The 25,996-nt window shown below is 35.6% G+C and overlaps 2 protein-coding genes across 2 annotated transcripts in view; both read left to right on the top strand.

Moving 5' to 3' along the window:
* Nucleotides 1-2,124: 2,124 nt before the first annotated feature.
* On the top strand, nt 2,125-4,467 carry LOC127835736 (uncharacterized). The gene has a single exon (XM_052362173.1). It carries the CDS (start codon nt 2,125-2,127, stop codon nt 4,465-4,467), a length of 2,343 nt encoding a protein of 780 aa, XP_052218133.1.
* A 1,955-nt stretch (nt 4,468-6,422) lies between these two features.
* LOC127835735 (cyclic AMP receptor-like protein A) overlaps nt 6,423-25,996 on the top strand; it is a 31,803-nt gene continuing 12,229 nt past the window's right edge. The window contains exons 1-8 of the mRNA XM_052362171.1: nt 6,423-6,523; nt 8,793-8,845; nt 11,771-11,825; nt 15,121-15,177; nt 19,642-19,702; nt 22,304-22,391; nt 23,639-23,728; nt 25,477-25,512. Coding sequence (XP_052218131.1) covers nt 6,473-6,523; nt 8,793-8,845; nt 11,771-11,825; nt 15,121-15,177; nt 19,642-19,702; nt 22,304-22,391; nt 23,639-23,728; nt 25,477-25,512 — 491 coding nt within the window. The 5' untranslated portion in view covers nt 6,423-6,472. The remainder of the gene's footprint in view (nt 6,524-8,792; nt 8,846-11,770; nt 11,826-15,120; nt 15,178-19,641; nt 19,703-22,303; nt 22,392-23,638; nt 23,729-25,476; nt 25,513-25,996) is intronic.

Here is a 25,996-nt window from a genome sequence, read left to right as displayed (position 1 = left end):
ACATTTACCATGCTCTAAAATATTCATTTTATGCATCTTTTGACGATTTAAAAAAACTGAAAAATATAAAGCGATGCAACGAGAAACGATTGAATAATTTGGAGAGTTCTGTTATTTTCGTCATATTTTGTTACACTATGAGGATTGCTTATGTAAAGTATAAAATACAATAATCATATTATGAGCACGGATGGCAGATTGGTTTAAGCGATTGACTTTTTCTTCAGGGGTCAGTGGTTGAGGGTTACTTTTTCTTCTTTCTTAAATTTCATTCTTGTTTTTTACTAGAGCTTTTTGGATCCAATGTTAACAATTATCAGTATAAAGCATTTACTGACAAACTTCAATACATGCTAAAATCTGTGAGAAGGTCCCTTTAAGGTACCGTGTTTTCCGACTTCAATAGTTTTACCCAACCCACACGACTAAGTTCGTACTTTTGACATGATATAATTCACTCTGTTCAACCGGTATATTTAAAACCAAATCGCCTTTTTTATAGATCACCTCATGAATATGAACACACTCATTATTATCAATTGAAGTAAAAAGCACATTTTTCGGCTTTGTACTTAGAATGTATATAATATTAAATAGGATTCAATGGATGCATTGAAAGCGTTCAATTGAAATCGATTGATTATCCAGTATCTCAACGAATATCTATCGGTGCTTATCGGAATGTGGTTATTTATACGACTTTAATAAAAGGTTTAGATCACACATTTCGGATTGAATGTGATAGGTACCGGTATACTAAATTAAATCTAATAATGATTTTGGAAGATGTACTGCATACTTAATGTACCAGTGTCGTGTATATGTGTTGTTTGTGATAACGTGTATGCAAGTTTATGGTGCAGTGTCTAAACCAGCCACAGTTGGAAGGTACTTTGAAGATAATTTTTTGACAGGTAAACGATAAGCAAAGAAAAACACGCATCTTAAGTTAGGTTCAATAATTTAGATCAATTAGCACCGGAAAATTATCATAAAAAGTAAAGGCTACATATTGTAAAAATGAGTGTAAAAGTGTCGAAATCCGCCACTCATATTTTAAAAGTTCAAACTTTTTAAGAATAATATATGTGCCTGTAATCTTCTTTTTAAACAACTTTATGTGGAGTTAAAAACATTTTAATTTTGAGGTAAGTTTTAAAGTATTTTTTAAAAGAGCGTTGTGTATTATAAAAGGTTGTGAAACGTGATGAGCTTTTTTCCACTTATTTCAAAAGCTAGTTCATTTGGAGGGCTCAGAAACTTAACAAGTAATGCGCATTCTTGAACGCCGTGATATTAACCCATTTATGCCTAGTGGACTCTCCCATCCTTCTAAATTGGATCAATTTATTTCCAAAATTAGGGATGTCTAGTATATTTATTTCTATATTTAGAATATTTCTTACAGAAATTCCTGTAAGCAAACAGCACAGACCCTAATGAGACGCCGCATCATGCGGCATCTCATCTGGGTCTACGCTGTTTGCCAAGGCCTTTATTCTAGACGCTAGGAATAAATGGGTTAATTAAGTGATTTATAAAAAAAAAATGCATGCGTGCTTCTGCAACTGACATGATTGTATTTTATCACCGATACAAGGCAGGACCTCAAAATAGCGCATACGCTTTGTTTCTGGTTAGCTCACCCGTGTAACTTATTGCATCTAGAGAACCATAGGATCAATAAAATTAGGTAATAACATAAACAAATATATTCAATATTAACATAATTGTTTTACTAAGACAACAAATGTTAGGGCTGTTCATGAAAGCGTCTGAATTGGTCGGAACCAACAAAACCATAACCGCCGTGTTTGAACTGCTTATTTGAATGAGATGGCGGAATAAGGCAATTCACCGGATTATTTTTTGTCATTTCTGTCTTACCAAGTGTTTTCACATTTGATCATTTTCAATAAAATGTGAAGAATATTTTTAAACCAGTTGGTCCGAATAAAAAACTTACGAAATCTCAATATTGAAACATTATTAGGATGTTGCGCTCCGTTTTGCAACGATCGAAACCGAGTGTTGAATGTAAACTGAATATCATCCATGTTGATATTGGGCTTTGTATTTACGGATTACTATATTTTATTTCAGTATAAGAGGTGAACAGTGAGAATGCAGCAACCGGCATATAAGTTCGACGAGGATTCAATAAAGTGCCCAATGTGTTCGAAGCATTTCGTGAATCCCCGTTTACTTCCGTGTCTTCATTCTTTCTGCAAGAACTGTCTCATCACGCACATCCAAAATGGCGGACAAAATTCAGACCGGAAGTTGAAAGACCCGCGCGCTAGTCCAACAAAGGTGACTAATACTACGGGTGATCATTCTCCCCAAACCTCTGAAAAAGAAGGGAGCACTTTGAAAGCTGGAAGTAGCGAAAAGGGAAAACCAGGCCCGCGCAGCAAATCTCCGCAGATTTCTGCATCTGGGACGCAGGAAAAGCATGCAAAGGAAGATAAACCCCCTAACCTACTTTCTAAGCCTACCGAAACGCGCGACTCTAACAATAGAGGTTTGCAAAATACAAAAGCCGCTGGTGCGCTGCAGCCAACTGGGACAAAATATACCACGGGCGACAAGGGATTTCCGTGTCCCAGTTGCAAAAAGTTCATGACAACTCCACAGCTCCCGAAGACGAGTCCTGATAAATGGTCTGACTTGTTTCCAGAGAACAATATGTTGGCGGACCTTGTCGATTTACATTCCCTGAAACTCGGTACTCGAGTATGCGATCCGTGCAAGCGGAACCAGACAACCAGCCAGGTGACATCGTATTGCAAGAACTGCCACGATGCCCTGTGTGCCTCCTGCGCGTTGACGCACAAGGGCCTTCGGTCGTGCCGCACTCATAAGGTCCTTAGCACGGCACAATTCGCAGAGGCGATAAACTCGCTGAAAGTTGAAGAAGAGTTTTGTTCGACACACGAAGGGAAATTGCTCGAAAAGTTCTGCCAGAGTCACGCCGTGTTGTGTTGTACCCAGTGCATTACCGACAGCCACCGCCACTGCGAGAAGACGGTCTCTGTCGCAGATGTTGTCCAGAAGGCACACGATATCGGGGAAGTCACGTCTTTACAGACAGCCCTCGATAAGTACAGGGACCATGTGGATGTCGTCTTGAAAGACAGAACGGGACTGGTCAAAAGGTTGGACGCAAAGAAAGGAAAACTGTTGAACGAGTTCGTGAAAGTTAAGAGCCATATTGTATCTCAGCTAGAGAAAATGGAAAAGGACCTAAAAACGATTCTGGATGCTACGCACAAACAAGAGGCGAGGAAAATACAACAGGAGGCCAGCAAATGTCGGGATATACAGTCAGGTATTGTGAACACACGCCGATACCTGCAAATAGCCGACCAGCACGGTTCCAATTCGCAGATCATCGCCACGATTGAAAAGGTCAAGGCCGAATGCGAATACTACGAGGAAAGTATAAACATCCTCTGCTCCCGTCTGCGAGTGGTCGACTATGACATCGCACTAGACAACTCCTTGCAACAGGTCATGAAGAGACTCAACCAGTTTGGGCGCATTGACGTCAATACGACCCCGACTAATCTTCCTGCGCCGCCCAAACTTGCGGCGACACTGGGGCTGCAGAGTTTTAGTACGAAAGCAAAGGCCGTAAAGCCAATGTATACGTTGTCTGGACAAAATGCCAACGAAATTGGGGAGTTCTGCGCTCGCTTTGAAGACGATGATCAAGATTGCTGGTTAACGGGGGCGCTCTTTCTTGCAGACGGCCGTATACTACTGGCGGACAGGACAAACCGGAAGTTGAAATTATTTACGAGTAGTTTTAGCCCTGTGATGCAGCTGGCGTTGTCTTCAAAACCATGGGATGTGACGGGAACGTCCGACAGGGAGGTGGCCGTGTCGCTACCAGCTGAGTGCAGGATCCAGTTTGTAGCCGTCGAAGGCAGCAGCCTGGTTCCTATTCGAACGATATCAACTGACGAGCCGTGTTTCGGAGTTTGCTACGCCGACGGCAAAATCCTCACAGTGACGTATGACGGTGATCCGCCAAATTTAAAGGTTCTGTCCACCACGGGCAAGGAACTTACCTACGTTTGCGTTGACGACGACGGGTTTCCGCTGTTTTCGAAACCCGTTTACGTTACGTGCACGCCAAAAGCGGAACAGATTTACGTCTCGGATGAGCGACTTGGCTGTGTTGTAATCCTAAAGGAAACTGGTGAACTGAATTTCGCTTATTCCGCAATGGACTTGGGGAATGCCGCTGGGTTGGCTATTGACACGGAGGGCAATATTTACGTTTGCGGAGCCAATTCGAACAGCGTTCATGTGGTGTCACCGAGTGGCGAGCGCGTCAAAGTGCTTGTGACGGGCGATAACATTTCGTACCCTCGTGCTGTCGCCTACAACGCGCGAGAAAAGAAACTCCTCGTCACCCAGGGCGACCAAGACTACGTGAAAGTGTATAGTCTTGCTTAACATCAGAAAAATTCGTGTTGATATATTGTAATATGTAAATAACTATCTTTGAACTCATACTAGCTGTGAGCAGCTTTGGCTTCGTGAGCATCAACACACACCGTAGTATTGTTTACATCCGTTGTGTACCGGTAATGCTTCGAAGGGAGATTAAGATACTTAGAAAATACAAATAACGGCCACAGATTGATTGTATATTTATCATATTTATAAAACACACATCAGTATATATATATATATATATATATATATATATATATATATACACACATGCACTTATTATTATTAAAAATAAACTATTAATTTTATTGTCCGTTTAATTTTTGAATTGCAGATAATGTTTGTAGTTAATGGTCGTTATCATGGCAGTGTTCTTTGATGTAAAAGCAAATTAGCATTATAAAGCAATTGCATTAACTTAAATATTGAAGCCTTATAAAATCTCCTAGTCTTACTTTCGAAGTGCATGCCGCATGCACGAGTCAGACATGTCGTTACCGCGACTTTCCATGACGTTCCGACGAATCAGCTATGTCGTTAACATGTGCACAACTGGCTGACTGAAAGTTTTCTCATTCACACGACCTACAACATGTACATTTAAGTCACTGGGACGAAGATGTTAGAAGTATAAAGAGTTAATAAGTCATGTTACTGAGATAAATAAAACATGCACATGCAACATCTGTGCCACCGTATATTTTTGTGTAAATTGGACCGTTAATATGCACAGTTTTCCGTATTAATAAATGTCTGAAAATTTCTCAACTTCAATGACTATGACACCATTTGTTGAAAGACAACAACAAGCAAACACTGTACAGTCAGGCTGTCGTGAGAGTTGGGGCTGTCGGGTTAACGGGTGTTCATACGGAGGAAAATATTTCGGCGAAGCATGACTTCGTTCACAATGGATGGATTTTCAAACACTTAGGTGGAACTGATAAGCATGAATCAGGCTCTATGTCTAAGGTCGCATTCAAGTTCATATGCAAATTAAAAAAAATATTGGTCTTCATCAGTTATTTTAAAGTAAAACGTGGTGTATCATGGATGGGTTTTCAAACCATTTGGTAACAATGATGAGAAAGATATAAAGAATTGTCGCGCGTATTAACCAGGTCCTTAGCTAAAAGGTCTAGGTCGAAAATCAAGGTTAATGGTCAAATTTGTGAAAAGTTTGATTTAACAGTTTTAACGGACCGTAATTGCGTGCAGCGTGTTTAGATAAACCACTGTCTCAGTGCCCAGCGCAAAATTAAAGTTACAGCTCAAGATCACGTATCATGTATATGAAACAAACCCGAACCACTTTGTCGTTGACGTTTAATTCTCCAGCATTGCTGGACTTTGAAATACATCTACAGAAAGAACACAGTTGAGCCTAACTATAGTTACCGGTATATGTTAGAACCTTTACATAATTTACAAGCCTATTGAATCGGAGAAGCACTCACAAGAACTCAGTCGCTATGTCAAAGATAAAGCTCAGATTCAAATTAAAGGGTAAACATGTGATGAATTAATAGAGACTGTATTCAATCTTTACCTGAAAAAAAATAACGGAGTATCTTACTTTATGACAATTTCATACTTAAGTTATCCCCTAATTTCTTAAAGAGCCACAGCTGCGCTTAACACGGACTCATATTTCATTTTCCTTTTAATATTTTCAAATTTTATGCAAAAACGGTCAATTATATATAGCTAATATGGTATTATTTCACACTAAGGATGACAGCGATATTTAAAAATAAGCCATTTGAAAAACTCATAAATTATATAATACAGCTAGAAATTTATATTCAGATTCACTTAAATGAACCTTTTGAAAAAAAAAGCAAAACGAGTGCACATGGGCTGGTGTTATTTTAATATTTATTAGTAGTGTCGTGTAACCGTTAGTATATTTGGCTCCCGCGTCTCGATACTCTTTTATTGGCAATGAGCCGGAACACTGCCATATGAAAACAACACGCCTGTGGTAGGCGACAGTTATTCTGAAATGTCAAACTTCACTGAGTGTCCAATATTTCCTGATAACCCAAGTCGCTGCGTAAGTATTTTTTGTATATAATCCGAATTTATTTATAATGGTTATAATCCATACATTGTTTATTACAATCCCAAAGGTTTCTTTAATAACTCACAAAAAACAATCTCATGTCTATATGTCACTTCCCAGTCAAGTCGGGCTGCATTTGTCATGATTTGAGTCATTTCGTAATTGTTAATTTCGATAGAACCATTTTTTGTCATTATGGCTTGTATTATTTATCAGTTACAAAAGCAGACTGTTATCTGTAGAATTAGACTCGATTTAACATAAAATAAATTGTATCATTCATTGTGACTTCATGCATTACACTTACAGTTAACCCTAATGTCCGGATATTTGTGGGTATTTCCCTACAATTATGGAGGTTTCATTACACTGCAATTATGCCAGACCAATTTTTCTGTATTCATGTGAGGTGGGGAAACTGAGGTTGTTACAGTAGTAATATATAGCATGCATTGTAAAGATGTGAATAATATTGTCATATTAGGAAACACCCGTGATGTACACCTCTGTTCAATTAAAAAAATATTGTTTTTTAAGATTAATTATTTGTAATACTTTAATGTTTTAAATGCATTTGAATAAATATATATATATATAAAGCCAAACACTATAAATAATTAAATTAGTTTGTATTCTACATAACTTAAATGCATTTAAGTTGATAAGACAAATAATAAGTTAAGTTGTACTTCATTTCAATTATTTTGTAATAAATCAATTTTAATGTATTTATTCGTATTTAACATCCATTACATTCATCTTTGTCACATTCAAAATGGATGTTCATATCATGTACACCAATATACTGTATATCAGTGTGACTAAATCTCCAGCCCCCCATTACAAAAACACAAGTTTGAGGAAACTTAAGTCATACATGCCATAATTTTTCAGACCAATTCCGGGACATTGAGTTAAATTGTCCGGGACTTTTGCCGATTTTCCGGGACATGTATAAAATGTAGCGATATTTATAGACATATGCATTTTTGGTACGTTTTTTTTGTTTCGCATCGTTAATTGCAAAAGTTCGAAAAACCTATCCGAAATACACTTGATCTATTAACGTCAAATTAAACATTACTACTTCCGTTACTAGATACAAGCCACGTGTTTTCAGTGTAAGCATTCTAAACATATATGGTGACGTCACTGCGTTATTGTTATTAAGACCGGTGTGTAACGCGTATTTGTTGATACGCCTTTATTCATTTATAACATTTATATAATAAAAAATACAACAATACAGTACCGTTAGATCGTCAACTCAAATCAATTCACAATACATACAACCAATCACAATAAAACAAATACAACAAAACAGTACCGGTAGATCGTCAACTTAAAATCCGGACAGTCACACTTTAGTAACACACTTGTTTCGCTGCTACACACATTACTTTTTTACTCAACTTCTTTGTCGGTTAAACGTGCGAACATAAACTGCTTTTAATTTTTTACTCAGCGATGTTGGACTTCAGATGTGTGAACAACTATCCTTTGCCCTTACGCAGCGGGAAATAATGACGTAGTAGATTAAAGTCAATTAACAACCACATTAAACAATGCCGCCTTTTCGGTTTGACCGCACACGTGAGACAATCGATATGATAACAGGACCCCTGTTTATTAATCGATTTTGACACTTAGCGTAGTCTGCCTATTCGGGTAGGCAATGTCATGGAGACGCTGCAGATAAATACAGATTGGAGGTGCATAAGGTACATGTATATATGGATTTTGTAAATTCCGGGACATTTGACAGATTTCCGGGACAGCGGGACAAGTTCTTCATTTCCGGGACTGTCCCGGACAATCCGGGACGTATGGCATGTATGCTTAAGTGTTACCAAACCTCCATCACACTTTCCCTTTGCTTTATACTGTCCAACAAATACAATTATATATAAATTCTATATGTATCTATTTATACTTATTTATCATTATCAAGATTTACCATGATTTAAATTGAAGCATCTCTTAGTTGCATTGCAAATTAACAAAAGCATCCAACAACCAAGCATATATGTTTTATTTATTGATCTCTTATCCAGTTTTCACTACAAGGTACATGTAGAATGTAAAACTACTTAGATAGTTAAATCTGTGTATATAAGATTTGATAAAAAACTTATTTTCATTAGTACAAATTACAAAAGTGACTTCAGTATGATAATAATTGTGATGTCATGTAGCAGTAATGGCTTTTTTAGGGAAAATTAGAATTCAAATAGCAAACTATCATATTTGTGTGTTTCAGACCAACCTGATTGCTGTGAGAAGAACATCTGCAGCAATATCACTGATAGGATGGTAATCATCGTTGTTGCTGACAATTCTTATTTATCTGATTTTGGGGAAAGGGCCAGGTCTTTTTTGAGGGGAAAAAAAATCATGTGATATGCCGTAATTTGGAGAAAAAAACACTCGAAACGCCGGATTTTGGGGAAAATAAGGAAAGTCTTAAATAATCAATTTAACATATTTTACTGTTTTTTAAACAAATTCAAGGCAACAGATAATTTAATTATGTAATATGTTATATTGTCTACACTGGATCAGGTTAACTTATGTATTTAAAGTTTATAAAAAAAAGGACTTTTTTTTTATTGAGAGGGGGGGAAAATGAAGTCTGGGAGAAAATTTACCTGCTGAGGGGGAAAAAAATCCGAAGGGCCGTTTTTCGGCAGGTCACAAAGAAGGAAAAAAACTGTATACTCAAACTCAGTTAACCCGCGGGTCGGGTTGAGTCGCGGTATTTCATTAGCGCCTCAGGATTTTGTTTATTAACAAACCTGCGTGGCCTACTTGTCAAATCTGACAGAAAACATCTCTCGCTACATGTTGGAATCGATTTTTGGCAATTACATGTCGTAAAACTCAGACTTTAACAATATTTGAATTTTTATAGTTCTTTTAATTGTTGTAACAAAAAAATACGTTGCCTGAAAATAACAGTTTTACTGTGCTATTTATTTTATTTGTTGTCTTAAATTCCATATATTTAAATTGTTATATACTTTATTGATTGTTACTTTGAAGGGTATGTCAGAGCTTTGATAATTCATGTTTAATTTAAAATTGGTGCTGTTTAACCTATTTACCGCGAATCTACCGGGAGAAAAAATAAACAACAATGGCAGACAGTGGTGTTGGATTTGTTTCTACGGCAGTTAATGTTGAAGGATTTTCGCCATAAAAAGGAAGTTGTCCAATAAAGTTAAGTTAAATATGATTGTTAAATAAACTTGTTTCTACATGGCTGGCAACTTTAATTGTTATGTTAATCCTCTTTTGATAACATAGTTTTTGCAAGTTTCCAGCACCACCATATCATGTAAACTTTCAATGCCGCTCAAACAACGAGAACCTGCTTTGGAACCCTTCAGTGTACACCATAAAAAATTAATTCGCCCCTTGATTTGACCATGGTCACGTGACTTATAACAGCAGCCGAATTGTGTAAATTGTCAAGCAAAGTTGAGAACGAAAATAAGACCATGTTTTCATAAGTTTTTTTAATGAAAATCATTACATAATGTAAAAAGCATTAAGGAAAACTATGATTTTTTACGTGTTTTATGATAAATCTACTTATTCTACAGGTTTTTGACACATTTTCATTGATTTGCCACTACGTGTGAGTCGGTGTAAACAAATTACTTATAAAAAAAAAACGGCAAAGAAGTATTTGTGCGCGCAGGCGAATGAAATGTACACAAATGAAGGGTTCGAAAAGAGGTGAGGTTTGAGAAGAGGTACTTTAACGATACTTTTGACTAATGTTTATTGGAACAAAACAAAGGATAGTTATAGTTCAAGATACATGCAGAATCATTCATACATGTTATAAGTTTTCTGGTCAAAATCAAGATATTTCTTGAAAAATATTGTGTCATTTGACCTCATGGAGGGACACCTGAAAACTTGATGTAATTTCAGTCAGTACTGCATGCTCATCATAAAGCACTTAACATTTTTAATCAAATTCTTTCCAATATTGACGATAAATGTGTTCAAGAATTTATTGAACACCAACATTTTCCAGAAGTATACAGTTAAGGGATTTGTTGGATATGATTCTATTTCTATTTTAAGAATTGATGTTATTGATGTCAAATCGGGATGCGGGTAACATCTGTCAACTTGTTACACGATGTACGCACATCAGACACTGTTCTTATTTGATTGTTCATCAAAATTCCAATGAACAAGTGGATTTAAACTTAGATTGAATGCAACATGTACAAACTTTTTTTTTACTGAAAATGTGAAAAAAGTTATTTTAAAGATAAAATGCCTTTGGCTCTATTTAATTAAATACCGGTAACTCATTTAGGAAGCTACTTCAAACTTGACTATCTTAATCACGATTCATGTAATACACAATGTATTACCGTTAGTAACAATTTGAAAGAAAACACAAAAACAATCAGCTTTTGTCAGATGCCATCTGAAACTTATGATAAAGCCTATGACTGCGGTCATACACAGTAGCATGAATGTGTCACACAATAAATAGATCTGGGGGCCGTTTCATAAATGATCATACGACAATTTTAACTTACAAGAGAATGTTGTAATCTTAATAAGTAGACGAACTAGCTCGCCATGCTCGTCAAACATATACGGTGCTTGAGATGCCAATGTAATGAATTAACTACTGCAAATTTATAATCAAATGATAAGGACTTAAGCAATTATGTATCTTCGAAAAATGTATCGTATCGTAAATTTGTACTGCGATGTTTATTGAAACGGTCCCCTGGCTGGTAAGTTGTTAACAACAACAGTTTGGCTAGCATGTTTCATAAGTAGCTGTAATTAGGAATTAGTGCTGGTAAGTTTTGGCCAAGCAAAGCATGAATGGCTGCTTTTACGACAGATTATTGAACAAGCATAGTTTTTTTAATGTCAAGACAATGGCCTTTTTCAACACAGTGGAAATAGTCATTCAAAAAGTTCAACTGCGTAAATAAGGGGTGTATGGCAAGAATGTGTATAATAATGTATACTCAAACTTACTTAACAAGCATAAGTAAATACAAAAAACTGTAGTCCATCTGGTAGAAATACTCACCTCTATTCTATGTAGTGTATATGTACAGTAACTGATGATTATTTTATGCTTATTACTAATACAAATGGTATATACTGCTGTTTTAATGTTTTTAAAATTTCAAAAAATATAATTATTATATATGATGTCAAAATAGTGTACATCCTTTTTTCTTTCAGTATATTCAGCATATTTGTCATCTGGTTGTACAAAAGATACATCGCCTTTTCTCAAGTAAGTTTACTAATACGTTTTACATTTGCCCTCAAGGCTATTGATTGACATCACCTGATCAATCATGCATACGACTACCTCTATCCTGAATTTAACATCCCATGCATGGTACAGGTATACATGACAGAATATTGACAAAATGCATGGAAAGTATCTATGAATGTGTCCAATGCTTAGCTATATTGTATTTACCTCTCTATTACTAGTGACATTTGTTATAAATTCCTGTTGTTGTTTTTTATTATTTGTATTGAACACTTAAAAGATCTGTGTCTGCTACATAGCAACTTAAATTATTGAACTGTTTTTAGCTCACCTGAGCACAACGTGCTCATGGTGAGCTATTGTGATCGCCTTTTGTCCGTCGTGCGTCGTCAACATTTACCTTGTTAACACTCTAAAGGTAACATTTATTGTCGAATCTTCATGAAACTTGGTTAGAACATGTGTCTCAATAATATCTTGGACGCGTTCGAAAATGGTTCCGGTTGGTTGAAAAACATGGCTGCCAGGGGGCGTGGCAGTTTTCCTTATATGGCTATTGTAAAACCTTGTTAACACTCTAGAAATCACATTTTTAGTCCAATCTTCATGAAACTTTGTCAGAACATGTGTCTTAATAATATCTTGGACGAGTTCGAAAATGGTTTCGGTTGGTTGAAAAACATGGCCGCCAGGGGGCGTGGCAGTTTTCCTTATATGGCTATAGTAAAACCTTGTTAACACTCTAGAAGTCACATTTTTAGTCCAATCTTCATGAAACTTTGTCAGAACATGTGTCCCAATAATATCTTAGACGAGTTCGAAAATGGTTCCGGTTGGTTGAAAAACATGGCTGCCAGGGGGCATGGCAGTTTTCCTTATATGGCTATAGTAAAACCTTGTTAACACTCTTGAAGTCACATTTTTAGTCCAATCTTCATGAAACTTGGTCAAAACATGTGTCCCAATAATATCTTAGACGAGTTTGAAAATGGTTCCAGTTGAATGAAAATCATGGCCGCCATGGGGCGGGGCAGTTTTCCTTATATGGCTTTACTGTATGGCAAAACCTTGTTAACACTCTAGAAGTCACATTTTTGGTCCAATGCTCATGAAACTTGGTCAGAATAATTGAACTAATAATAACTGGGCTAAGTTAAAAAAAGGTTGAGATCCTTTAAAAAACATGGCCGCAAGGGGGCGTGGCATTTTTCCTTAAATGGCTATTTACTACAAAACCTTGTTAACACTCTTGAAGTCACATTTATTATCCAATCTTTATGAAACTTGATCAGAACATTTGTTCTAACAATAGCTCGAGTGAGTTTGAAAATGGTTATGGTTCGTTGAAAAACATGGCCGCCAGGGGGGGGGGGGGCAGTTGTCCTTATATGGCTTTAGTGAAAACTTGTTGACACTTTATTAGCCACATTTATTGGCCAATCTTCATGAAACTTGGTCAGAACATTTGTCCCAATGAAATTTTGCCAGAGATTGAAGCTGGGTCATATAAGCTCAAAAACTAGGTCACAAGGTCAAATATAAAAAAACATGTTAAAAGTCACTTTTTTGGTCCAAAATAATCTTCATGAATCATTTTGCATTTTTTTCAGAATAGTCTAGTTCCTTTGGCTTTCAGGTGAGCGCCTTAGGGCCTGATGGCCCTCTTGTTTGCATGATGCTGTTTTTTCAACACAATTTTGTAATTATATTTTAATTTGTAGAATACTGCTACTAGAAATGATGTAACTTAAAATCTGTTGCCTGGAATGCTTATTCTTTTTAGCTCACCTGAACTCAATGTGATCATGCTTGATTTTTGTGATCGCCTCTTGTCTGTCTTGCTAACACTCTAGAGACCCACATTAATTTTATTCTCCAATCATCATGAAACTTGGTACTTACATTTGTCCCTATGATGCCTTAGTTTGAAAAAGGGTCATGTGAGGTCAAAAACTAGGTCACTAGGTCAAATGAAGGAAAAAGGTTGTTAACACTTTAAAAGTCACATTTTTAGTCAAATCTTCACGAAACTTGGTCGGAATTTGTTCTAATGATGTTTTGGCGGAATACAAAAATGGTTTGATTGGTTTAAAAACATGGTAACTAGGTGGGTGGGGCAGTATTAAACCTTGTTTATCGGTCACATTTTGAAGAGAGCATTTGTTCACATAATGACTCAGCTCAGATTAAAAATGGTGTCAGTTCTTTAAAACACATGACCACTAAGGGGTGAGGCACTTTTCTTTATTTGGCTTAAGTGAAACATTGCTAATGATCTAGGGGTCACATTTTTAGTTCAATCACTTGGTCAAAACATTTGTTCTATTGATATCTTGGCCAAGTTCACAAATGGTTCTGGTTTGATGAAAAACGTGGTTGCAAGGGTACATGGCAGTTTTCTTTTGTTGGCTATATGGAAACCTTGTAAACACTATAGCAGTCATAATTGTAGCCCAACCTTCAAGAAGCTCATTCAGAACATTTGTTAAACTGATATATTGGCAAAGTTAGACAATGGTTCCAGTTTAAAAACATTGCCAGGGGTCAGGACAGTTTTCTTTACATGGCTATTGTGTAACCTCTTTAATGCTCTATAGGCCACATTTATTGTACAAGTTTTATGAAACTTGGTCAGAACATTTATCTCATTTAAATCTCAGCTGAGTTTGAAACCAAACCATGTTTAGTAAAAAAACATGGTTACTAAGTCAAATTATGTAACTTGTTTACTATACAAGTCACAATTTTTGTCCAACCTTCCTGAAACTTGGTTGACACATTTGTCCTTATGATACCTCAGCCAAGTTTAGAAATGGTGGTGCAGGGGGTGGTGCAGTTTTCATTTATGGCTAAAGTGTTAACACTCTAGAAGTCTTCATAAAACTATGTCAGATTGTTTGTCCTTATGAGAAATTAGCTTTGAAACTGGGTCATGTGATTTTAAAAGTTGGTCACGAAGTCAAATTAAAGAAAAAGCTTGTTAACACTCATATAGTCAAATCTTCTTGGTCAGAACATTTGTTCTTAGGATATCTCAGTTAAGTTAAAAGACAGAATGTGCCTAGAAATTAAAAAATATTTATGTGGTATTAAGTACTTTTAATATTCAGACTTACTCCTTAACAGAAAAGTTCAGTTGCTTCTGGTAACAGCTGAGCACCTTAGGGTCCATGGCCCTCTTGTTAAAAACATTTTTGCCACAACATCACATGAATGTACACATGGCAAATAATTGAATTCAGGTCACATGGATGCATTTCGTGAATTCCACTTTTTGCCATACTTTTTACCCGCCATTTCTCTTTTACAGCGCCTGATTATGTACATGGGCATTGCTGGATTGGGAATGAGTATCGCCTTTCTCATGGTAAGTGTTTTGTAGACTATAACCCAAGACAATTACATGTATACTAGTCTCACTCTTGAAAAACCCGGGCTTATTGCACGTACTTGAAGAGTCATCCCAGATTATCCTCTGCAGTCCACACACGCTAATCAGGGACAAATGTTTCCGTTTTTATGGTATATTTTGTTTAATGGAAGTCTCTCCTGATTGTAAATTCAGTTAAGTCCTAAAGTTTTGTCCCTGATTAGCCTATGAGGATTGCACAGGCTAATCTGAGTAAAAACTTGACGCTCATGCATTAAGCCCTGTTTTCTCAGAGTAAGGGTCATTTGACTGAATAGAAGAAATACTTTCTTTGGTCTTTAGTTATTTTTTTACCATGTTTTTCTTAAAATATAATGTGACTTTCGTTCAATAACTAAGACGCTGCGCTCCAATATGAAGAATGTAATTGTTGCTTAATCTATGGCTATGCGATATATGTTGTTTGTAATTTACTTTTCACTTCTTGTTTAAAGCAACAATTTGTATTAATACAATATTGGCTGACTTTATGAATTGATAAGGATTAAAACTTAAAATGACCCCATGTGTACATAACTGTGATACTTTATGTTAAATATGTAATAGTAGATAACAACTCTTAGTTTCGTTCAAAATGTGGTTGGAATGTTATCATTGTGACATGCACATGTAAAAAATATTGAGTGACATTCCACTCAATTGAACATCTTAATTGTTCTCTAGTAGTGACATTGAACCTCAATGTATGATTGAATATCTTTATTGTTCTCTATTAGTGACCTTGAACTTAAAGGTATGACTTAACATTTTAATTGTTCTCTAATAGTGACCTTGAACTTCAATGTTTGATCGAACATATTAATTGTTCTCTAGTAGTGACCTTGAACTTCAATGTATGATTGAACATCTTAATTGTTCTCTAGTTGTGACCTTGAACTTAAAGGTATGACTGAACATTTTAATTGTTCTCTAATAGTGACCTTGAACTTCAATGTATGATCGAACATATTAATTGTTCTCTAGTAGTGACCTTGAACTTCAATGTATGATTGAACATCTTAATTGTTCTCTAGTTGTGACCTTGAACTTCAATGTATGATTGAACATCTTAATTGTTCTCTAGTAGTGACCTTTAACCTCAATGTATGATTGAACATCTTAATTGTACTCTATTAGTGACCTTGAACTTCAAGGTATGATTGAACATCTCAATTGTTCTCTAGTAGTGACCTTTAACCTCAATGTATGATTGAACATCTTAATTGTTCTCTATTAGTGACCTTGAACTTCAAGGTATGATTGAACATCTTAATTGTTCTCTAGTAGTGACCTTGAACTTCAAGGTATGATTGAACATCTTAATTGTTCTCTAGTAGTGACCTTAAAATTCAAGGTATGATTGAACATCTTAATTGTTCTCTATTAGTGACCTTGAACTTCAAGGTATGATTGAACATCTTAATTGTTCTCTAGTAGTGACCTTAAACTTCAAGGTATGATTGAACATCTTAATTGTTCTCTAGTAGTGACCTTGAACTTCAATGTATGATTGAACATCTTTATTGTTCTCTAGTAGTGACCTTAAACTTCAAGGTATGATTGAACATCTTAATTGTTCTCTAGTAGTGACCTTGAACTTCAAGGTATGATTGAACATCTTAATTGTTCTCTAGTAGTGACCTTGAACTTTAATGTATGATTGAACATCTTAATTGTTCTCTATTAGTGACCTTGAACTTCAATGTATGATTGAACATCTTAATTGTTCTCTAGTAGTGACCTTGAACTTCAATGTATGATTGAACATCTTAATTGTTCTCTATTAGTGACCTTGAACTTCAGTGTATGATTGAATATCTTGATTGTTCTCTAGTAGTGACATTGAACTTCAAGGTATGATTGAACATCTTGATTGTTCGCTGTAAGTAACCTTGAACTTCAAGGTATGATTGAACATCTTAATTGTTCTCTAGTAGTGACCTTTAACTTCAAGGTATGATTGAACATCTTAATTGTTCTCTATTAGTGACCTTGAACTTCAAGGTATGATTGAACATCTTGATTGTTCTCTAGTAGTGACCTTTAACTTCAAGGTATGATTGAACATCTTAATTGTTCTCTAGTAGTAACCTTGAACTTCAATGTATGATTGAACACCTTAATTGTTCTCTAGTAGTGACCTTGAACTTCAGTGTATGATTGAATATCTTGATTGTTCTCTATTAGTGACCTTGAACCTCAATGTATGATTGAACATCTTAATTGTTCTCTAGTAGTGACCTTTAACTTCAATGTATGATTGAACATCTTAATTGTCTCTAGTAGTGACCTTGAACTTCAATGTATGATTGAACATCTTGTCCTCTAGTAGTGACCTTGAACTTCAATGTATGATTGAACATCTTAATTGTTCTCTATTAGTGACCTTGAACTTCAAGGTATGATTGAACATCTTAATTGTTCTCTAGTAGTGACCTTGAACTTCAAGGTATGATTGAACATCTTAATTGTTCTCTATTAGTGACCTTGAACTTCAAGGTATGATTGAACATCTTAATTGTCTCTAGTAGTGACCTTGAACTTCAATGTATGATTGAACATCTTGTCCTCTAGTAGTGACCTTGAACTTCAATGTATGATTGAACACCTTAATTGTTCTCTAGTAGTGACCTTGAACTTCAGTGTATGATTGAATATCTTGATTGTTCTCTATTAGTGACCTTGAACCTCAATGTATGATTGAACATCTTAATTGTTCTCTAGTAGTGACCTTTAACTTCAATGTATGATTGAACATCTTAATTGTCTCTAGTAGTGACCTTGAACTTCAATGTATGATTGAACATCTTGTCCTCTAGTAGTGACCTTGAACTTCAATGTATGATTGAACATCTTAATTGTTCTGTAGTAGTGACCTTGAACTTCAATGTATGATTGAACATCTTAATTTTTCTCTATTAGTGACCTTGAACGTCAAGGTATGATTGAACATCTTAATTGTTCTCTAGTAGTGACCTTGAACTTCAAGGTATGATTGAACATCTTAATTGTCTCTAGTAGTGACCTTGAACTTCAATGTATGATTAAACATCTTGTCCTCTAGTAGTGACCTTGAACTTCAATGTATGATTGAACATCTTAATTGTTCTCTAGTAGTGACCTTGAACTTCAATGTATGATTGAACATCTTAATTGTTCTCTAGTAGTGACCTTGAACTTCAATGTATGATTGAACATCTTAATTGTTCTCTAGTAGTGACCTTGAACTTCAATGTATGATTGAACATCTTAATTGTTCTCTAGTAGTGACCTTGAACTTCAATGTATGATTGAACATCTTAATTGTTCTCTAGTAGTGACCTTGAACTTCAGTGTTTGATTGAACATCTTAATTGTTCTCTATTAGTGACCTTGAACTTCAGTGTATGATTGAACATCTTAATTGTTCTCTAGTAGTGACATTGAACTGCAATATATTTTAATTCATTAATCATTGTCTCTGCATACCACAGATAATGTGTTGTTTAAGATGAGATTTTCTTATGTGTGCCTGTTTGGCAAACACTTATATTATCAATATTGGCCAGACTTATGGAGTTTTTGTAAGAAATAAACTGATTACTGACTAAAGGAAAGGTGGAATGATTGATTTGTTTTTGGTGTCCCGGCAAGACAATCCTGCTTTTTGGTCATATGTTCTGACAGTTTTAATGGAAGGTCCTGATTTGGACCAGAATATTTCTGGCATGTATGCTGTTTGCTCCCTGTATCTTCAGTGATTTATAGAAAAATACTTGCAACATTTATATGTACTACCAGACAACCTGGTCAGTGGGGACCAGTGAATTAGCAACACTTGAATCAATTAAAAACATTATTAATGTGGTCCTCAAATTATAGTTTGTTTTACATGCAACATATAAGTTTCATCCAAAGATAAATTACCATTTCAAGCATGTTTTTGTCCTTACACAGGCTTGTGAAATATTTTATCTCAATTGATACATTAAGTGTTTTTGAAGATAAAAATAGAATCTGTTTTGCTACTTCAGCTCCTAACCGTGGTTTTCCACAGGGGCTGGGGGAGACTCTCCTAACCGTGGTTTTCCACAGGGGCTGGGGGAGACTCTCCTAACCGTGGTTTTCCACAGGGGCTGGGGGAGACTTATGCGACTTAAGCACAATTACACTACCATAGAAGTGGAAAATCCTTATTCAGAATCGGAATAAGGCCATGTCCTTTGGTTATAGATTTGGGAAATATTTGATTTTAAATCCCTTTAATTGCAGACTCATTTAGCTGACTGAAGGGATACAAATTCATAGTCATATTCTGTTCTCATGAGGGGGAAATAGATCTCCCTAACAAACAAAAAATCCCCACCCCTAATTGGAAAATATTGTGTGTATTGTTGCTCAGCTATAAAATGTTAAAGCCATGTCCATGTTACTTGTTCCCAGGGGAGCCTCCACCCAGATGGTGTACTGTGTGACTTCCAGGCCTACTTGATGACCGTGTTTGGTATATGACCTGGTCCCCTTTCAACAATGAACCTTCCTCTGGCAAAAACAGGGCTTTATGCATTTGCGTAAAGTGTCGTCCCAGATTAAGTCTATGCAGTCTCCACAGGCTTATCAGGGACGACACTTACCGCTATCGTGGTATTTTTCGTTTAAAGAAAGTCTTTTTTTACCAAAAATGCAGTCCGTGCTGAAAAATTGTCATTGATAAGCCTGTGCGGACCGCACAGGCTAATCTGGGACGACACTTTATGCTCATGTATTAAGACCTGTTTTTCCAGAGAGGGGCTTATAGATGGATATCTTGTTGCACTCTTTGGCTTTGTCATTTGAGACTACATACTAGCATATTAAATTATTGTTTGCGTTGTATGGTTTGTATTTTAAAAAATCTAAAGGATTGTTATTGTAAGTGTATATAAAAATGAATTTATTAATTTGGAACATAATCCACATTGATTAAAACTCATGTGTCGAAACATTTAACTGCTTTTTGTTCTGCACAAAAAAAGAATGTACATGCTTCAGTTTTGCTACCAGTACTAGTATTGTACGTCTCAAGTGAATGTTTGTGGAATAGAGCTATAAAACACTGTATTTAATTAACCCAGCCAACACCTTGTATGCTCTGTAGTGTGAACACATTCACCTGACTTCACTTATTTAGTGATGATATTTAAATACATCATGATAAATATGTTGTTTTCCAAACTCAATTCGAGTAAAATAGTGTAATAACATTTATGATAATAGTGATAATAGTATCAAAACACTCAAAGCAAGACTGTTATGCTGTCATCTTGTTAAAAAATGAACAAACAAAAAAAGAATGACAAGAATTGTCAGGTGAATGGTAGTGTGCTATATACATGTACATGTATATGTATTGTGATGCTGTGTCATAAAAAGATATATACAGATATTTGATAAATACAAATATTTTATTTGTCCTTTTTGTTAAAAATTATAAATATAACTGTTTACAAAGAGATAATCTTGAAAAACAGATAATCACTTAATATTAATATGAATTATTTTATTAGCATTTATAGAAAATTTATATGGGCAGTGCTCTGTGAAAAGGGGGTTAAATGCATGTGCTTAAAGTGTAGTCCCAGATTAGCCTGTACAGTCTGCACAGGCTAATCTGGAACAACAAACTTCCATTTTATGATATTTTTCTTTAAAAAAAAGTCTCTTAGCAAAAATCCTGTTTATGCGGAAAGTTTTGTCCCTGATAAGCCTGTGCTGACTGCATTAAACCCCTTTTTCATAGGGCGAGGCGCATGTGTACATTGTATGTGCTAGTGTGTCCCAGTTTCCCATAGGATTAACAGTGTTTATTATTCGTCACTAACTCCCCTATAGGAGTTTCACTAAGTTTGAAGTATCATTTAAGCCTAGTTCTGGAAAAAACAACTGTGCCTTATGTCATCGCAGATTAGCCTGTGCAGTCTGCACAAGCTAATCAGGGAAGACACTTTCCGCTTTTATGGTATTTGTTGCTTAAAGGAAATCTCTTTTTAGCAAGAATCCAGTTTAGGGGGATATTGTCATCCCTGATTAGCCTGTCGGGATTACACAGGCTAATCTGTTATGACACTTAAGCTCATGCATTTAGCCCTGTTTTCCCAGAACGAGGCCAATTAGGTTAAGGAATCATTCTTTACTGGTAAAGGGTTCACAAATGATATTAGTGTATGTCTGTTCACGTTGGTTTTCAAAGCTGGCCTGACAACAACTTTGTATGTTGTGAGTTCCAAAGTTTATATTAACTTAATATTAACCAACGCAATTCAAGACAATTTTTTTTGTTTGCATGTAGTGTGGTGTTGTTTTGTGTGCCATGCATACCATTCTTCTGTATATAATGGTGAGCCCTGTGTTTACATGCGGGATGATTTTTACCCTGGCGGTTTTGCATGCTATATTTCTGGCCTTCTCATGCAGTAAAAACGTATTTAGATGTACCACTCTTTGCACCAGTGTATAGTGGTTGTGCCAGCAGTTACAATGGGTGTTTGTAGAAGTTCTAACATAGGCTTTAATGTGTTTCTTTGATACTTAAACTTTCTAAAATATGATTCTCAATAAATAGTGACTGAAACAAATATGTGCTTTCAGAGGTTCTGTAAGTGTTTAATGTATTTATTAGATAATTTTAGGAATATGAACGTAAATTTATATTAAATTAACTGAAAACATGTTTGTTTGTAAAAGTACTAACACAGGCTTCAATGTGTTCTGTAGGTACCCACACTTATTGAATATGACTTGATATTCAATAAACTAAAAAAAGTGTGTTTGCAAATTCTGACACATGCTTTAATGTTTTTTTATTATTGGACATAATGATTGGATATTCTCGGAATAATTTGGCAGTCTGCCCAGGCTAATCAGGGATGACACTTTCCGCTCTTATGTTATTTTTCATTTAAACAAAGTCAGTTTATAGTGAAAATCTAGTTTAGACAGAAAGTATCTTCCCTGATTAGCTTTTGCGGATGGCACAAGCAAGACTGAGAAAAAACTTTACACACATGCATTAAGCCCCATTTTCTCAAAATGATGCTTAATTCTAGTATATTGTAACCTGTTTCAGAGTGGGGTGTGCTCCTGTGGATCTCATGCGTTACCTTCAATCTGACCATCAACGTGCTGTGGAAGAAAACTACTGAAAAATATGAATGGTGTGTAGACATTTTCTTAGTTTGAACTATCAAAACTATAGATAATATTTTTCCAGCTTAAGCTTAAGCATTTCTATTATGCCAGGGCCCGTATTCACCAAACAATTCTTAGACTTAAGTCTAAGAATAAAGAAAATTCTTTAAATTAGAATATTCAAGAATTTCTTTAATTTTGAGTCAAACTCTGCAGTAAACATCTCTATCTATATTATTCTTCATATAGAACATTTTGTTAATGACATAATCACCAGTGGAGGCCTGTATATATTCAAACACTGAACACATATTTCTTGGTTCTAAGTCTATTCTTTATTCTTAAGTCTAAGGATCGGTTGGTGAATACGGGCCCAGGCCATTTCACTTTGCAAGATTGTTGTGTATTGTAAACCCTATTGGAGTATTTCACATAATTTTAAACCACTTGTGAAATACTCAGTGTGAGCTTTTGGGATGGTCTTTAATTCTTCATCCATCTTGCATTCGCACTTAATTGTTTAATTGCACCTAATCTGCTCTGTAGATTTGAGCGAAATTTGTCAGGAATGATCCTAGTGACCTTCTTTAATAGTTGTTCAAATTTTTCTATTTTGCTGCACTTGTAGGTCACCAGAAATAAACAATATATTTAAAATTCTTCTTGTATGAAACCACAAAGCTGAGAGGTTGAATATTTCGTACAGTGGTTCTCTTCAAAGTTTTTTCAACTTTTGCGTTAGGAGTCACATGGTTTATGTAGACTTGTAAAGAAAAATAACTGCAGCTTTAATATGCCCCTTGTTTTATATACTGGTCATGCCAGGGGTTACATTGCTATAAAGTCTTCTATACGAAAATAACATTTTAAAATATGGTCTTAAAATCTAGTGCAAGGCCCATATGTTATATATAAGGTATGTGAATTTCGTTTAGATCATGCTCTGTCTGGGGTGTAACAATTGGCCTTATCCAGTGGATGGGTAGGGCAAAGGTTAATAAGGACTTTAAAAGCAATAAACATTTAAAAACTTTTCCTCAAAATACATAACACAGGTGAGCTATCTAGTTCAAATTGCTGGTGAAAAGTTAGACACTTTTCAAGACCAAGATTTAAAACCATATACATGTATTGATATGAATTACTTGAAATATTTTGATTTAATTAGTATTATTATTATCATTTTTATGTTTATTTTTCAATGTTAATTAACATTTCATATTTCCCCATGATGATTATTATTATTATCAACAGTAGATATTTCCCCATACAGGCTCTACCATGTGGTGTGTTGGGGACTGGCCCTTTCCATAGCCTGCGTGCCTTTCATAGGCAACCACTATGGACCCGCAGGAGCCTGGTGGTATGTTGAAAACATGAGCTGCAGTCAGGGAAAACAGGGTTTAATGCATGTGCGTAATGTGTCGTCCCAGATTAGCCTGTGCAGTCCACACAGGCTGACCAATGACGACACTCTTTGTCTCAACTGGATTTTTGCTAACAAGAGACTTCCTTTAAATGACAAATACAATAAAAAGCGTTAAGTGTCATCCCTGATTAGCCTGTGTGAATGCAACAGAGTAGTCTGGGACGAGACTTAACGTAATAGCATTAAACCCTGTTTTCCCAGAGCACGCCTCAAATATGATACAAAGTAAAACTTCAGTTGAACAAGCTTACGAGATACATCTTTAAAACAGGGTCTTTTATTCAAGGCAAGTGACCTATGCCTTACAGCATGACAAAGTACCATTGCGTATGACACAGCAAATAAACAAACACATACAAATTCACAGAAATGAAGAAAACTGGGTTTATCTACAAAAAGCAACAAATGAAGAATATGAGAACAGCAGAATCCTAACAACAGAATCCTAATCAAAATGGACATATGTCTAGTATTTCAACGGCTTACATACACTTAACTTTTTGCTTCTAAGAGTATTGAGCAATGACAACAATTTTGACGCATCAACTAAGGAAAACTAATTAACCAATCTCATTATATTATAAATTTTAATATTTTGTGTATACTGAAAGGAATGTGTACAAACAAGTTATAGTTTTACAAGTATGAGTACTAAATTCAATGCATTCATTTTTAGCTCACCTACGCACAACGTGCTCATGGTGAGCTTTTGTGATTGCCTTATGTCCGTCGTCCGTTGTGTGGCATCAAATTTTGCCTTAATAACTCTCTAGAGGCCACATTTATTTCCAATCTTCATGAAATTCAGTCAGAAGATTGTTCTCAATGATATCTTGGATGAGTTCGAAAATAGTTACGTTTGCTTGAAAAACATGGCTGCCAAGGGGCGGGGCATTTTTCCTTATATGGCTATTATAAAATCTTGTTAACACTCTAGAGGCCACATTTATTGTCTGATCGTCATGAAACTTGGTCAGAAGATTCATCCCAATAATATCTTGGACGAGTTCAAAAATGATTCCAGTAGGTTGAAATACATGGCCGCCAGGGGGCGGGGCATTTTTCCTTATAATGCTATAGTAAAACCTTGTTAAGACTCTAGAGGCCACATTTATTTTCCGATCTTCATGAAACTTGGTCAGAAGATTTGTTCTAATGATATCTTGGATGAGTTCGAAAATTGTTTTTGTTTCTTTCAAAACATGGCCACCGGGGCGGGGCATTTTTCCTTATAAGGCTATATATTGCTTTTGTAAAGCCTTGTAAACACTCTAGAGGCCACATTTGTTGTCCAATCTTCATGAAATATGGTCAGAAGATTTGTTTTATTGATATCTTGGATGAGTTCGAAAATGATTATGTTTGCTTGAAAAACATGGTTGCCAAGGGGCGGGGCATTTTTCCTTATATGGCTATATATGGCTATAGTAAAATCTTGTTAACACTCTAGAGGCTACATTTATTTTCCGATCTTCATGAAACTTGGTTGGAAAATTTGTTCCAATTATATCTTGTTATCTCAGGTGAGCGACTTTGGGCTTTTCAGGCCCTCTTGTTTAATCTGTTGCATGTTCAAAAACTACAATTTGACAATACTATGTACTAATATTTATAGATATAGTCAAACTTCAAGTAGTTATTTAATTGAATTAAAGCTATGTACATGTATGTTTTATTTACAGCTGGGTAGTGGAAGACTGGCGATGGAGATTGGGCATGTAAGCTGTTCTTACTTTCTTTAAGAGCTGCTTTCTGAGAAAATGGGGCTTGAAGCATGTACATAAAGTTAAGTCTCTGACAAGCTAATCAGGGATTAAACGTTTCTCATTTTGGTGTTTTTTTGTTTAAAGTAAGTATATTCCTATCAGAAATCCAGTTTAGGCCGGAAAGTTAAGTCCATGATTAGCCTGTGCTACTGCCTTGTTTGATCAGAGGGCTGCTCATGTTTGTGAAGGTATTCTTTTATTACCGGTAAACATTGAGTTATATAGATTTAGGTATTGATCTGCATATTAAATTCTGAATCAAATTAATACCTTACTATCACTTTTGTGTTTAAAAAATCATTAATTGCAGACATTGAGTAAGAAACTCTTAGGTCAGATTATTTTACTTTATTCTTTTTAAATACACGTCCACAAGCCAACTTGAAATTTCAGTTCCTCTGATTATGGCGGCTACAGAATGAAGATTGCCATGCTT

The sequence above is a fragment of the Dreissena polymorpha genome, chromosome 6 (genome assembly GCF_020536995.1).
Source record: "Dreissena polymorpha isolate Duluth1 chromosome 6, UMN_Dpol_1.0, whole genome shotgun sequence".
NCBI lineage: Eukaryota > Metazoa > Mollusca > Bivalvia > Myida > Dreissenidae > Dreissena > Dreissena polymorpha.
Note: the sequence above shows the minus strand (reverse complement) of the source record. Positions and strands in the feature narration are given on the sequence as shown.

What these genes read in the sequence shown, in the direction of transcription:
- LOC127835736 (XM_052362173.1), top strand. Translation starts at nt 2,125, where the DNA reads ATGCAGCAACCGGCATATAAGTTCGACGAGGATTCAATAAAGTGCCCA.